Source organism: Colossoma macropomum, unplaced genomic scaffold (genome assembly GCF_904425465.1).
Source record: "Colossoma macropomum unplaced genomic scaffold, Colossoma_macropomum, whole genome shotgun sequence".
Lineage (NCBI taxonomy): Eukaryota > Metazoa > Chordata > Actinopteri > Characiformes > Serrasalmidae > Colossoma > Colossoma macropomum.
In genome coordinates, this window is record NW_023494810.1 from 9,410,071 (window position 1) to 9,423,803 (window position 13,733).

General features: G+C 36.7%; 1 protein-coding gene across 6 annotated transcripts in view; it reads left to right on the forward strand.

Annotated features, from left to right (window-relative positions):
• Positions 1–13,733, forward strand: part of pcbp4 (poly(rC) binding protein 4) — a 106,814-nt gene that overhangs the window by 48,024 nt on the left and 45,057 nt on the right. For all 6 annotated transcript variants that reach the window (XM_036559314.1, XM_036559317.1, XM_036559318.1 and 3 more), the window contains 2 exons: positions 204–227; positions 8,333–8,365. In XM_036559314.1, the coding sequence (XP_036415207.1) occupies positions 204–227; positions 8,333–8,365 (57 nt within the window). The remainder of the gene's footprint in view (positions 1–203; positions 228–8,332; positions 8,366–13,733) is intronic.

Consider the following 13,733-nt stretch of genomic DNA (forward strand, 5'->3'; position numbering starts at 1 on the left):
AACAGTGGAGGGATTTGATGAGGACATGGCGGCCCTTCCTCAGGGGGGTGCCGAGGCCTCATCCGATAGTGATCAGACGGGTTTGTTATAAGCGTGACCAGGTCCAGCGCACAGACGTCTAAACCCACAGACAGATGTCTGGGGCGAAGTGCTCCAATCAATACCCTGACATTTGGCTCATGTTGTCTTCTGTTTTTTTGCAGGAGGTCGGGAGCATCATAGGCAAGGTGAGCATCTCTGAATCTCTCATTGTCTGGACTTCTGTTGGCCATTTGCATGACATTACTGTTGTCTCTTGCAGTCTAGATGGATTTTTTTTTCTTGTTTAAATGTTAACTTGTGTCGGCTGAGGTTAACCTTTAGAGGACGAGAGGTATTACCTTTGATATGCTATACATATGTAATTACTAGGGTTGTCAAATAATTAAAATATTTAGTATAAAATAAATATATTATTTTGTATAGTTAATTGCATTTAATATTGTCTTATGAGCGAAAAGAAACTGTTCTATTTAAAAAGCGGTTAATTTTCTTTTTTATAGCTATTTGAGTGGACAAAATAAGCTTCCACAGGTGTAACCTAAACATGAAAATCATACAATTTCCATAAAGTGGGCACAGTTTTCAATTTTTATCAAGGTCCAATGAGAGCAACAGTGGCCGCATGTTCCAATGAGTATATCAGAGGTCTACAAATGGACCTTGAATCCAGTTTCCAGTACTAGACTGGACAGACACTGGTAGGTTTAGCCCTAGATGGCCAACTCCATCAGCAGTTCAATTAACTACCAGTGTTTGCAACATACAGGACTGGAAACTGGATTCAAGGTCAAGATTTGAAGACTTCTTCAGTATATACATCATATATATCATAAATCAAGTTTATTGTTCCAACTACTCCGTGATTGTTGCCTTTATTCATACAGATTGTGTATTCAGTACATTACTGCTTACTGTGGGTAACTGTGATGAGAACTGGAGCTGTTGCTTTTGTTAATTTGCTGCCAGTAGATTTACCCATAGATCTACTGCATGCACTGTCCAGTGTAGTCTGCTGAAGGTGTCCCTTTAAAAGCCTATATACATTGTGCTGCAGCTGGGCTTCAGTCTAGACTACTACAGATGGTTCAAAGGGTCAACTTGGCAAAATGTTTTAATGGTGTTAAAATATTTAGTGCTCATATAATTGAACACATAACGTGTTATTAACTTAAATAGCTCAGCTCCTAGAATTATGTAATTACCTATTTTACAGAACAGGACTTTATGCGCAGCAGTAACTTTTGATCACATTAAATTTGGATTCAAACTAATTTACAACCATTTTATCCTAGTAAAACATACACTGTTAATTACTGCTAGGATTTCACGATATTTAACAGTCAGTTTCCACAGTAAAATACTGTATTCATCATCTTATTGTGACATTAACTCATCTAACTCATCCAAATCATATTTAATGTAATAACACAGCAACTTACTGTGAGGTAAGATGTTGACATTAAGATGTACTGCACAGCATTTATCTTTATCTTTAAAGACATTTATATGTCTAAGGAAAATTTAAATCGGTTTCTTCATATATAAATTCACAGTACATTACTGACTACTGAGTTGCATTACTTTACAAAAATGCAGAAGATCACTGTATACTTACAGATTACTTTATACTTTACATAAATACAGATTACTTTATACTTTAGAAAAAACGGTAGATTACTTTATACTTTACAAAAACAGTAGATTACTTTATACTTTACAAAAACGGTAATTACTTTATACTTTACAAAAACAGTAGATTACTTTATACTTTACAAAAATACAGAAGATTTCTGTATTTTAATTGCAGCTTATTACTGCATAGAGCAGAATTCAGCTACATCACAGTAACCTTTAGTAAACAGTATACAGCTGCTATTTCACTCTTATTTACTGTTATAATGCTACAGTAAATTACATTAAAGTAGTGCAACTAGTAGCCAGAAATTTACTGGTATTGACTTAAAAGTTTAGACTCCAAACCTCTGACAGATTTGAGTAGATTTTGGGTAACAAATAATTTGTATTAAATCATTTTGGTGACCAGGAACTGACACTAAAGTCTTTCATGTAAACTATAATCACAGTGATTGACTGTTACAGTTTAGAATACTAAACTGCACAATTAATCATCATCGTATACACTAATGAGGTGAATTGGATACATTTGCATGATATTAACGTGCTGATTCTTCATTACCTGTTGTCTGTCGCTGCATTCTTAATTGTTCAAATGTTAGCTTATGTAAGCTGGGGGACCCCTAGTTTAAAAGTCTGTCATGTAAACCATAATCACAGTGATTGACTATTAAGGTTTTTGATATCAAACCACTCAATTAATCCTTGTCATATATGCAGTAATGATGCGAATTGGTTACATTTCTCATCTCATATCGTTTAATACTCTGGCTGACATTGTTTATCCCTGAAGGCAGCATGAATGGAGCTGTCTGTGGTGATTTCATAACAGCAAGGCCCATTATCATTAACATGCAGTGTGAAAATGCCACGTATTTGTGTGCGCGTGTGTGTGTGTGTGTGTGCTGCTCCTTTGAGCTTTGCACTGTTAGCTAACTCTCACTCAGAGACCTGCAGCGTTTCTGCACACACACACACACACACACACACACACACACACACACAGTTAGTACGTCCTTGGCTCTCGGAGAATCACTCCCGACACGGAGGCTCTCTCTTCAGAACTAGCCTGCTAATAGGTCCCTGGGTTTTCGCCAGTGTTTTGCCTTCCCCCAACACACACACACACACACACACGCGCACACACACACACACACACACACACACACACACACACACCCAACCCCCCCAGGAGAAGAACCAGACGCTAGCACACAGTGAGCCGGAGCATGATGGAATTTAGTCTGTGACAGATAGACCCCTATTCAGCTGAGATGGATTGACTTATCAGGGTCTGCTGCTGCTACTGAGCATCATTTTCACAACACATGTTCTTTTGTCTTTTCTAAAAGCGCATTCAATCCAAACAGCTGCTTCACTGCCACTGCTCCCACAAGAAGACCATAAAATTACATATAACAGTAAAAATAAGCTGCGTTCATGGGCATTTGGACAAAAGTGGTAGCCTACCGATGCTACTTTCATGTAGAGATGGCACGATCCCTCTTTTGTTTCCAATGCTGAGATCAATATTGAAATTTGACGTATTGACAAATACCGATTTCACTCTGATAGTTATAAAAATACTAAGCTTTAAAATGTTTTTAATTGAAGCATTTTACTTAAAGCTACACTATGTAAATTTGAGGGATTATGGGATTTGGAGGAAATGTCCCCATTTGGAATGCAAAAGTGCAAAAGAACATTCTGTAATGCCAGCTTCGGATCCCTTCTCCACTCTGATGATTGAGAGTGTGTTGAAAGAATATTCAAAGAGAAGTTGATTTTGAGACCTGAACGTCGAGCCGGACCTTTTTTTTGAGGCTGTGCGTGTAACGTTCATACATAAAGGCGTATGACGTGACTGAAAACTTAGTCTGTTTTCTTCTCCCGAGTCAGTAATGCTACATTAAAAGCAGGTTATCATGCTCAAACTACTTATACCCTCTTCCACCCCACAGGAAGAAATGCACAGCTAACAGCTCATCACACAATGTGATTATTTTCCCTCCCATTTCCAATCCAGCATTTGTTTACTTTCATGATCGTAAGTATGAGTTCACAACCTAAAAGTTGCACATGAACTTTCCTTCAAGTCTTTACCCTTAAATCATGGCAAAAATGATCTAAGCAATTCTTTATTTTTGTATGACCAGCTTACTTTCAGTGGTCACTCAATAAGCCATAGACATTTGCTTACACCTATAACTACTATCTAGATTCTGTAGATGTTTATTATGGGAAAAAATGTAAAATCAAGCTAGCTAAGTAGAAAATGTTTACTGACCAGGCTTGGCAGGCAAGTCCTTCATGTTTCTGACTACAAAGTAGGCTCATAGCCAAATCCACCATATGAGTGACCTTCGCGACTCCCTAGGGGCACCCAGTGCCCAAGGCAGGGCCAGATTAAGGTGCTCTGTGCTGCGGTCCTACAGTTTTCGACGAGGTCTTGGTTTTGCTCAAGACTTGTTCTATTGATTCTCATATGAGAGCTCACTCGCGAAGATCACTATAAGATGGCCAAATGGTCCTGTCTATGTTTTACCCAGACAGACGGGACTGTCTGTCAAATTTACACTTAGGTGATGCTTCACAGATATTTGTGGCCGGATTATTCGGCTGAACGTATTGGTGTGTGAATACACATTATCTATTCCGCTTATCCTTCTGAGTCGCTGTTGGTGCTGGAGCCTATCCCAGCAGTCATCGGGTGGAAGGCAACGTTTGTGATTAGATTGAAAGTAAACTGATGTTTCAAAAAGCATTACCTTTTGGTGACCTTGGGTATGGCCAGAACTACCATATGGACGACCTGGGTGGCTGCCCACTGAAAACAGTCCATTTATTTTTAATCTATTCACACAACACAACTTTCAACCTGATAGTCCAGCCACAAATATCCAAAAATGACTGTCATTGTGTGAATTTGGCAGAGAGTGGCTACATTCAAATACCAAGTAGTTATATTATGTATAGCCTAAGTAATCTGCCATTTTCTGCATCTGTTGTTTTATGCTTTTAAAATATATTATTACAGGACTAAAAACGTTGTTTCTCAGACAAAAATCTCATCTTCATTCCGACTCGCTTCTCTTAGTCGCCACGAGAAACAGCTAATCTGCTCTTTTAATTATATGTAGCCATCTCCAGGCAGCCGAGTGACATTTCTGAAATTGTGATCCTTTAATGCTCGATCACGTCCTGCGTAACCCATGTTAACTGCCGACAGGCCATCAGGGGCTCATTGCATCTCTGTTGGCCTGTTCTCCTTCACCCATCACCCTTCAGAAGCAGAGAACTAAAGAGTGCACACTTAAAGATGGTTCTTTAGTTAAGACAGTGGTTCTATATAGAACCATTTTGAAAAAAGTTCTTCTACTGTTACAGGCTTGACATTGTAACAATAGTATTACTCTTTTTGGTGCTATATAGAACCCTTTTCATCATTCTGAAGAACCATTTAATGATGCGAAGAACCCTTTAGTCATGCAAAGGGTTCTATGAGTGTACATGGTTCCATATAGAACCATTTTCGTTACTAAAGAACCCTTGAAGAACCATCATTTTTAAGAGTGTAAATGTTACATATTTATCCATTGCATAGATATACAGTCATATGTAAAAGTTTGGGCACCCAACACACACTTTTACATATAAAGCTGCCAGAGAGGCTTTTTTTTTTTTGGATCGATATAATAAAAGAACCATTTTTGTTTCCCTGAAGAACGTTTCAGTTCTATGGTTGTTGAAACCACTCAACTGAGGTTCTTTAGGGAACCGAACATGATTCTTCTATGGCATCGCTCCAAAAAGCTTTATTTTTAAGAGCGCCTGTTCTCGACTCAACGGCATATAACAGCTTGTTGATTATTAGTAATGCATTAGAGGACTGGCACTCTTAAGCTCGTCAATCAGGACAGCTTGCTGTCAGCTGGCACCCAGCAGTTCGGAGCTGCAGGCGCGCGCCGTCTGATCTGTTGATTAGAAAAATAGCAGCAAGTTAATTTAGTGTCAAAATGTTTACGAGCTGCATTTTAGTATTTCCCACATTTTTAGAATAACAGAGAGGATCTCAGAACTGACACATGGATTAAATCCAAGCAGAAGCACTGAGCTACCAAATACATCAACATACAGCTGATTGGCTCAGACACATTAACATGGACCATAACTTTTAATGAGGCACACATAGTGATTGTTGTAATAATTGTGAGTTGACTTTTCAGCTAAATAAAAAACTGATTGTTGTGAGGCAGTTCGGAAAAATAAAGATTGTTTTCAGGACATAAATCCATACATAGGCAGTGCACTATTTAAGCGGTGTTGTACAAATAATGGTATTTCACAGGAGGCTGCTTGGTTTGAACTACAGCCCTCCAATTAAATGAGAACTAGCCTTCCGTTACTCTGTTCAGCTCAGCCATAAGAGCCCTCATTGTCCTAGTATAAAGACAATGGAAAAAGCAGTCAACGCCACCACACACAGGTATTTGGATCTACTCCCGTAACTGTGCACTGTCCTGCCTTCCAGAGAGTAAGCGTGGATATACAGTCCTGTGCAAATGTCAGAGATCATTCTCTCATTTCTATCATTTTCCAGTCAAATGGAAAGTACAAGACATTCATATGATGATATTATTCATAAGGATCGATTAATAATAACAGCAATACTACTAATAATAATTCTTATTCACTCTTTAAAGTCATTGATACAGAATTCTTTTTTAACCTTATAAAAACAACCTCAGGCAGTTTGCAACTAAAACAAAAAGGAGTCGTCTTTGTTGTGTAAATGCTGTGTTGTTTGCTTCATTCTTTCTTTTTGTTTTTTCCTCATCACTCATTCTTAATTCTGTAGCTGATCTGTAAAATAGTACTTTGCTGTAGTTAACAAATGCAGTTTGCTTTTCCTTGTTTGTTTACTCCAGATTTATCGCTCTGAGTTGGATTGGTTATGTCCTTTTTTGTCTTGCTGAGCAAGTAATGTCATTTCTGTTTTGTCCAGAGTGCAAGAAAACATTTAAAAAGGAAACAGCAGCAAAGTAGGCCTAATAATCAGCGTCAACAGAAAGCAGCCCACAAAACTCAACATTTCTGTGATGCTTTAATTTTGTATATACTTTTTTAAGGGCCTGAGGCTGATCTTGGGGCCAAGGCTGTGTGTCATTGATCATTTTTGGGCTTATTTTTTTGGGGTTTCCATTATACAAACTATTCTACTGAATTAATTTAAACTGCAGTCCAACAGTAAAAAATATTTAAAAGAGCTATAAAGTATTCAGACTTTAAATATGTACAAGGATTATGTTATAATGTATTTAAACCAAATGGATTAGCTGAATTAATAATAAGCTAAATATATACAAAATCACCTTAGGGTACTTTCTACTGGGATGTGTCTGTCTGAAACCCTGAGCCCTAAATTTACACTTATGAAAATAATGCTTAACATTTTTTATTTTTTAAGATCTTTTTGATTTTTTAAAGTGAGGTTGAAAGATTTAGATTTCTCTTGAGTTTATATTTTATTTAAAAAAAAACTTGCTGTCCTACATTTTAATGTCAAATACCGAAACAGAGTTTTAGTTAATAGGCGGAGACTTATTGTGGCCACGCCCCTGCATTTTAGAGCAGGAATTGAAACTGCATCCTTGTCCCTCATGGCCACATGGTGAGCAGTTAGATCTCATTGTTTTAAAGTAAATGTGTCCCAAAGTCTGAAAGTCAATGCACAACATTAAGAATTGTCACTACTGGAACATACTTTCTGCACTGTTCAAAGCTGTGTTTGCTAGTCACATACTGTCTAGTGTTTTGGGATCTACCCAAGATTAGTTAAATTTGTTCAAACAGTTACTGCTGAAACATTTTGCTGTTGTCAGAAAAAAACCTTGTGTCTCCAAAATGGTAACTTTACAGGAGAAGGAAAAAACATACTTCACTTTTAATGTAAGTCAATGGAACCAGACTTTTTTCTAAGTCATTTTGGGACGTTTCTTTTAGTCCATTCATCATGAAATTTATACACAATGTAAAGAGCAACAGGCATTTTCAAATTATGTCAAAAACTGAAAAACGACAAAAATAGAGATACGAGATTTTCTTCTGACAGCAGCGATTTGTTAACGTTTCAGTTGTAGTAGTGACAAAATAGAATGTTAAATTTTTTGTTTTAATAAAATAAACATAACTGAGTCATTCAAAGCTGAAGGATTTTAGTCTAAAGCGTAAGTCATGTAAAAGTCTGTTTTCTGAAACAATTCGGCAGAATGAGCCATATGGTAAAATCCATATGGCGAGACAACCTGATACCACTATTCACTTTTACACCAGCATTTCTTCCACCGCTACCAGAAGGCCCTGTTTGTGGGACAGCAAAGGGAGCGTCAGGCTAAGTGATTTAAGATGTATTGATTCCCTTAGTCATAGCAGTCAGTGGGGCCTCAATCGGAGAAGCAGCTCCTGTGGGACCTATTCATGCAAAAGCCATATTGCTGGGTAGTGAAGCAGAATTGATATTAATTTGGGCTATCTGTTCAACTAGTGAAGCTCATTTATTCGTCAGGTAGAAGGACATCGGCGACAACAGCGAGGCAGGTAGCAGGATGGAGCGGGAGAGGAATTTAAGATGACTTTTTGTTCTTCTTTTCCACAGAAAGGAGAAACTGTGAAGAGGATACGAGAAGAGGTAAGACATGCTGAATCTGTCTATGTCAATGCAGGTGCTGAATTTAAGCCATCGTATTATATTATCCATATCTAATATATACTTTCAAATGTAATTATTTATTATCTTGATGTCTTTTTGCTCAAAGTATCAGCCAAAATATGAGTGTCTGATTTGACATAAAATATGTGCCTCTCCAGAAAATCTGTTGGTCAAAAGAAGTCAGTGTGGTGCTGTTTGGGCTCCTTAAAATAAGGAGATATTTTAGGAAAAAGTACTAAAAACTAAAAGCTAGTGGAGAGCAAAGCAGAAAGAGTGCAGCCAGTAACAGACGAGGAAGCTGTTCTGTTTTGTTATTGGCTGCTTCTGGACAAAATAGGCTTCATCAGAATAAATTTCTCACTTTCAATAATTCAATAACATTATTTTTATCCTGTGAATGCACCATTTACATGGGCCTAAACAAGAAAAGCATATGATTTTCACAAAGTGAAAGCAGTTTCCAATTTTCATCAATGGCCATGTTTACATGCAGCCTGATAATCCGTTAATAATCCGACTAATAGCTCAATCGGAAAGAATACGTCCATGTATACACCTCAGTCAGAATAGACTAGTCTGATTGAGGCTGTTCACTTTCTATACAATTCCGCAATACAATTTCTATCCGATTGAACGAGGTGGGTAATCCTGTTGAAGCAAATGAAGAATAATAACCATGTAAACGCCTGTATCTGATTACATTCCCAGTCGGAAAGTTTAAGTACGTTTTGTGCATGTGCGTCATGTAATAGTGAACGTTTATAACATTCAACATGGCGGGAGCAGAAACTGATCTGCAGAGGAGACGAAGTTTATGCTCTGATCTGTAAAAGACAGCGATGGGACGGACGTCCAGCTTATGTGTCACAGAACACGACGTCTTCCTCTCGCCCTTCTTTAATAAGGACATGTGAAGTACGTTTTCCTGAGTCTGACATCATTTTAAAGTAATCAAAAACAAGCGCTGCTCACTGCTGCTCATCTCACTCTGACTGGACTCACCTGATGCTGGTTGTCATGGTAACGTCTACACTGAGCGGTACTCTATGCATATGCATAATTTTGGATCGGATTTTCCATCAGATTGTTGAGTAGAGTATATACATATAACATATAAACACCCCAGTCTTAATCTATAATCAAAATGTATTCAATCAGATTGGCAAAAATCTTTGCATGTAAACACAGACACTGACGTCCAGCAACAGTGGCTTCATGTTCTGACTAATGAGCTGTCCTAATATATCATATATATCATGTACACAGTCAATGTCTCAGCTCCTCTGTGATTGTAGCCTCTTTCTCTCGTTTATAAAGCTTGTGGGTTTTTGTTACACTAAGGTTCTCAAGGGTAGCTGGAGCTTTGTTGTTGCTTTTGTTAAGTTTGCGGGTTGTTGATTTATCCACAGTTCTCCCTCGAGCACTGTCCAGCGTAGTCTGCCAAATTACTGATATTGCTGGTGTCGGTGGTGTGCTTTGCTTGTAAATGATATTTCAGACCCAGTGTACTTCAATCTTGAACAAATTCACAGTGGCAGTAGCTGGAAATAACTATTATCAAAAGAGCCAGCAGTGGAATTTGCCATTTTAAAGTTAAATTCAAAAGAGACGGCTACAGTTATAGCAACATAGAGCACCATACAGCTGGGCTTCAGTCTGGAACTACAGATCAGACTAGGAAAATAGGAGTGTTAATATATTAGCACATTAACTTTGCAGCACTAATATACACAAATACATCTGTGGGTATACAGTTGTATGCAAGTCAAAATAAGTGAACACATTTTCTACAGAGAACACAATTCTGCACAGTTTAATGCACATTTACTGTTTATTTGTTGAATTTAACACATTGGGGAAAAAAAAACAAACAAAATGTGGCCTGTGAAAAAAGATGGCAGATATTATATGTTTTATTTTTTTCCAGTTTGTTCAACTCAGCAAATAAACAGTAACTGTGCATTAAAATGTGCAGAAATATGCCATATTGAAGTGATCTCTGTAGAGGATCTGCCAACATGTTTTCAAAAAAATCAGCAAAACATGAAATTTGACCAGAGGTGTTTAAACTTGCATATGACTGCATTTTATAGTTATTATTATCTCAATGAATAACATCATGCACCTTTCTGAGTGTATCATGGGCGTCATCAGTATCTGTAGAACACAAAAATTAAAATGAATTCAAATTTAACTGCATAGTAAGATGCATCTGATTGGCTGTCAGGCCTTCAAGCCATTATTTTATTTGTTACTAGGAATGTTTTAATCCAGTTTTTCTCCCCACAGTCCAATTTGAGTACTTTAAATGTTACCTATTGGCCGATACCAGTTTGTTTTTTTGTGTTTTCATAGATAAACCACACAATTTAGGTAATATATTCTGTTAATTATTACTACTGTAAGATTACTACATTTTTAGTATGTACATACTATGACCTTCTGGACTGATATGATTTAATATTGGCTTATGATAAAATTTCACTAACCTACTTGATGATTTGACCAGCTGTTGTTTTAATATTCTGCATGTTTTTGTGAGCTACTCATGCAAAATCACCATTTTATAGTGACATGAATACTCAGTGAATTCATACTGCTCAAATGCAGATGCAGTAGCTGCTCTTTTCATGATTCGCAAGTGTAAAATGTGGCGGGATTGTGAACATGCTGCTGCTGTCATGGTGCTTGTTGTAAGCTGCAAAAAGTAGACTTGAAGCGTAATAGAAACTCAACACATATTTTCCATGGCGAAATGTGGCTCAAACACAGCGGAAGTTTTCATATTCCATATTTAATAGTTCATCACTGGAGACGTTTAAAGCTCCATTAAAGCAACACTCAAACATTCAAATTTGGGGAATTTGAGACCTCTCTGGTGGAAATATGTAATGGCACATAACGTGGAATAACGTTGTGTAACATAGGTTGTGCTTCGGACCCCCACAAGTGAACGAATCTGATTTTTATGAGTGTGTTCAAAGAGTGTTCAAAGAGAACTCGGTGAAGGACGTGTCTTCTAAGGATGTGAACCTAAACATCGAGCCGGACCTCCTTTTTGAGTCTGTGCATGTGATGTTAATACGTAAAGACATTTGGCGTGGTCCGAGAAAGCCCACCAAATCCGTACCAGCACCTCTGACTTTTAAATGATTATTTCAGCCGTTACAGGGCGACTCACGGTGATGCACACACAAAATATTTGAGTGTGTTCTTTTTTCTCCATACTCAGTAATGTTACTTCTTTCGGTTTTAACAAAAAATATGACATAGTGCTGCTTTAACTTCTGAAAAAGTACCTAATTGCTGTGATTGTGGATAAAACGGTTTATGTCACTCCTATAATAGTGACACTATAAAAATAAAAAATTTTAAAAAAAGAAACGAAGAATCTGAACTAGATGGGGTTTATTACAGCTTATTATCCCAGTCCATTAAAATACACCTAGTTGTTTGATTTTGCTTGTTCCTTAATACTTTGTATAAGATAAATAGACACATTCTCCTCATAGTTTTTCATGTATTTGTTGAGGCAGCGCTATTTTACTGGTGCATTGTCTGTTTGGACGTGTTTGAAAACTGAAAAATATGTTGCTACATTTTGCATGTTGTAAAAAAAATCTTGATATTTTTCCACTATCGCCCTCTCCCTGTGTGTGTGTTCCTGAGTGTGTATGGCCTGCATTACACTTCATCCATACAAAACAGGAAATGTTACATTTTTGAAGCTGGCTTTGCACACCAGCGCATTAAATCTTAACAATGGTGGTCCTGAACAGAAAGAAAAAACCTCCAAACTAACCTTGTTCCACATCCACACAGACAAGACCACTCTGTGCTCGAGCGTGAGGAGAGGCGGGAGAGGAGCATGAATATTTAAATGAAGGTTTTCATCTCAAGGGCTCCTCTCATACACACACACACACACACACAGTCACACTGAACACAATATAAATTCATTAACTCCTGCTAAATGGCAATGTTGGTATTTCAAGGCCTCTGCCATTAAAAACATGACATCCCAAGACAGATTGAGGAGAGCTTAGAAAGGAAAAGGGCTCAGCTGTGCCTGTGTGTTCATGTGTGTACTTGTTTTCATACGTTTTCAGGACAAAGATGAAGAAAAATAGGACTGGGGTGAGGTCTAGAGCACCTACATCCAAGTATTTACATATAGATAATACACAGAGGACATATTACTGTTGTTACATATAGGCATTTACATATATACAATACCTTTGGGACATGTTACTCCAAAATGGTAAATTTACAGGAGACGGAAAAAAACATTGCTAACTTTTAATTGTACTAAAGGGGAAAAAAAGATTTCAATCCATTTTGGAACATTTCTGTTGGTCTATTCAATGTGAATTGTTGACTGAATGTAAAGGGCAACAGGCATTTTCAAATCATGTCAAAAAATGAAAAATGGAGATTTAAGGTTTTGTTCTCACAGCAGCAGTATGTAAAATACATGTGTGACATATCATTACATATAGGTACTATATACATATACTTACGTATATACAACACATATGGGGCGTAATTTGAGTATATATGTAAGTATATTACATATAGGTATTTACATTTATATAATACATAAGATACATATTATCCCTACATATAGGTACTTATGTATATATAACATATGGGGTATAATATTTTTATTACTACATATAGGTACTTACATATATAACACATATGGGGCATATTATCCCTACATATAGGTACTTACATATATGTAACACATATGGGGCATAATATGTTTATGATCACACATAGGTATTTATGTTTACATAACACATGGGGCATATTATCCGTATGTATAGGTACTTATGTATATTTAACACATTGGGTATAATATTTTTATTATGACATAGATACACATTTATATAATACATATGATACATATTATCCCTACATATAGGTACTTACATATATAACACATATGGGGCATATTATCCCTACATATAGGGCATTTTTAATATTCTTATTATAATATATAGTTATTTACATCGATAATACATATGATACATATTAATCCCTACATATAGGTACTTGCGTATATTTAATACATACAGGACATAATATTTTTATGATCACATATAGATATTTACTTTTATATAACACATATGGGGCATATTATCTCTACATATAGGTACTTATGTATATATAACAGATGGGGTATAATATTTTTATTATTACATGTAGGTACACATTTATATAATACATATGATACATTATCCCTACATATAGGTGCTTACATACATATATATATATATATTTTTAATATTACATAAAGGGACTTATGTTTATATAACACATATGGGGCATAATACTTATGCTT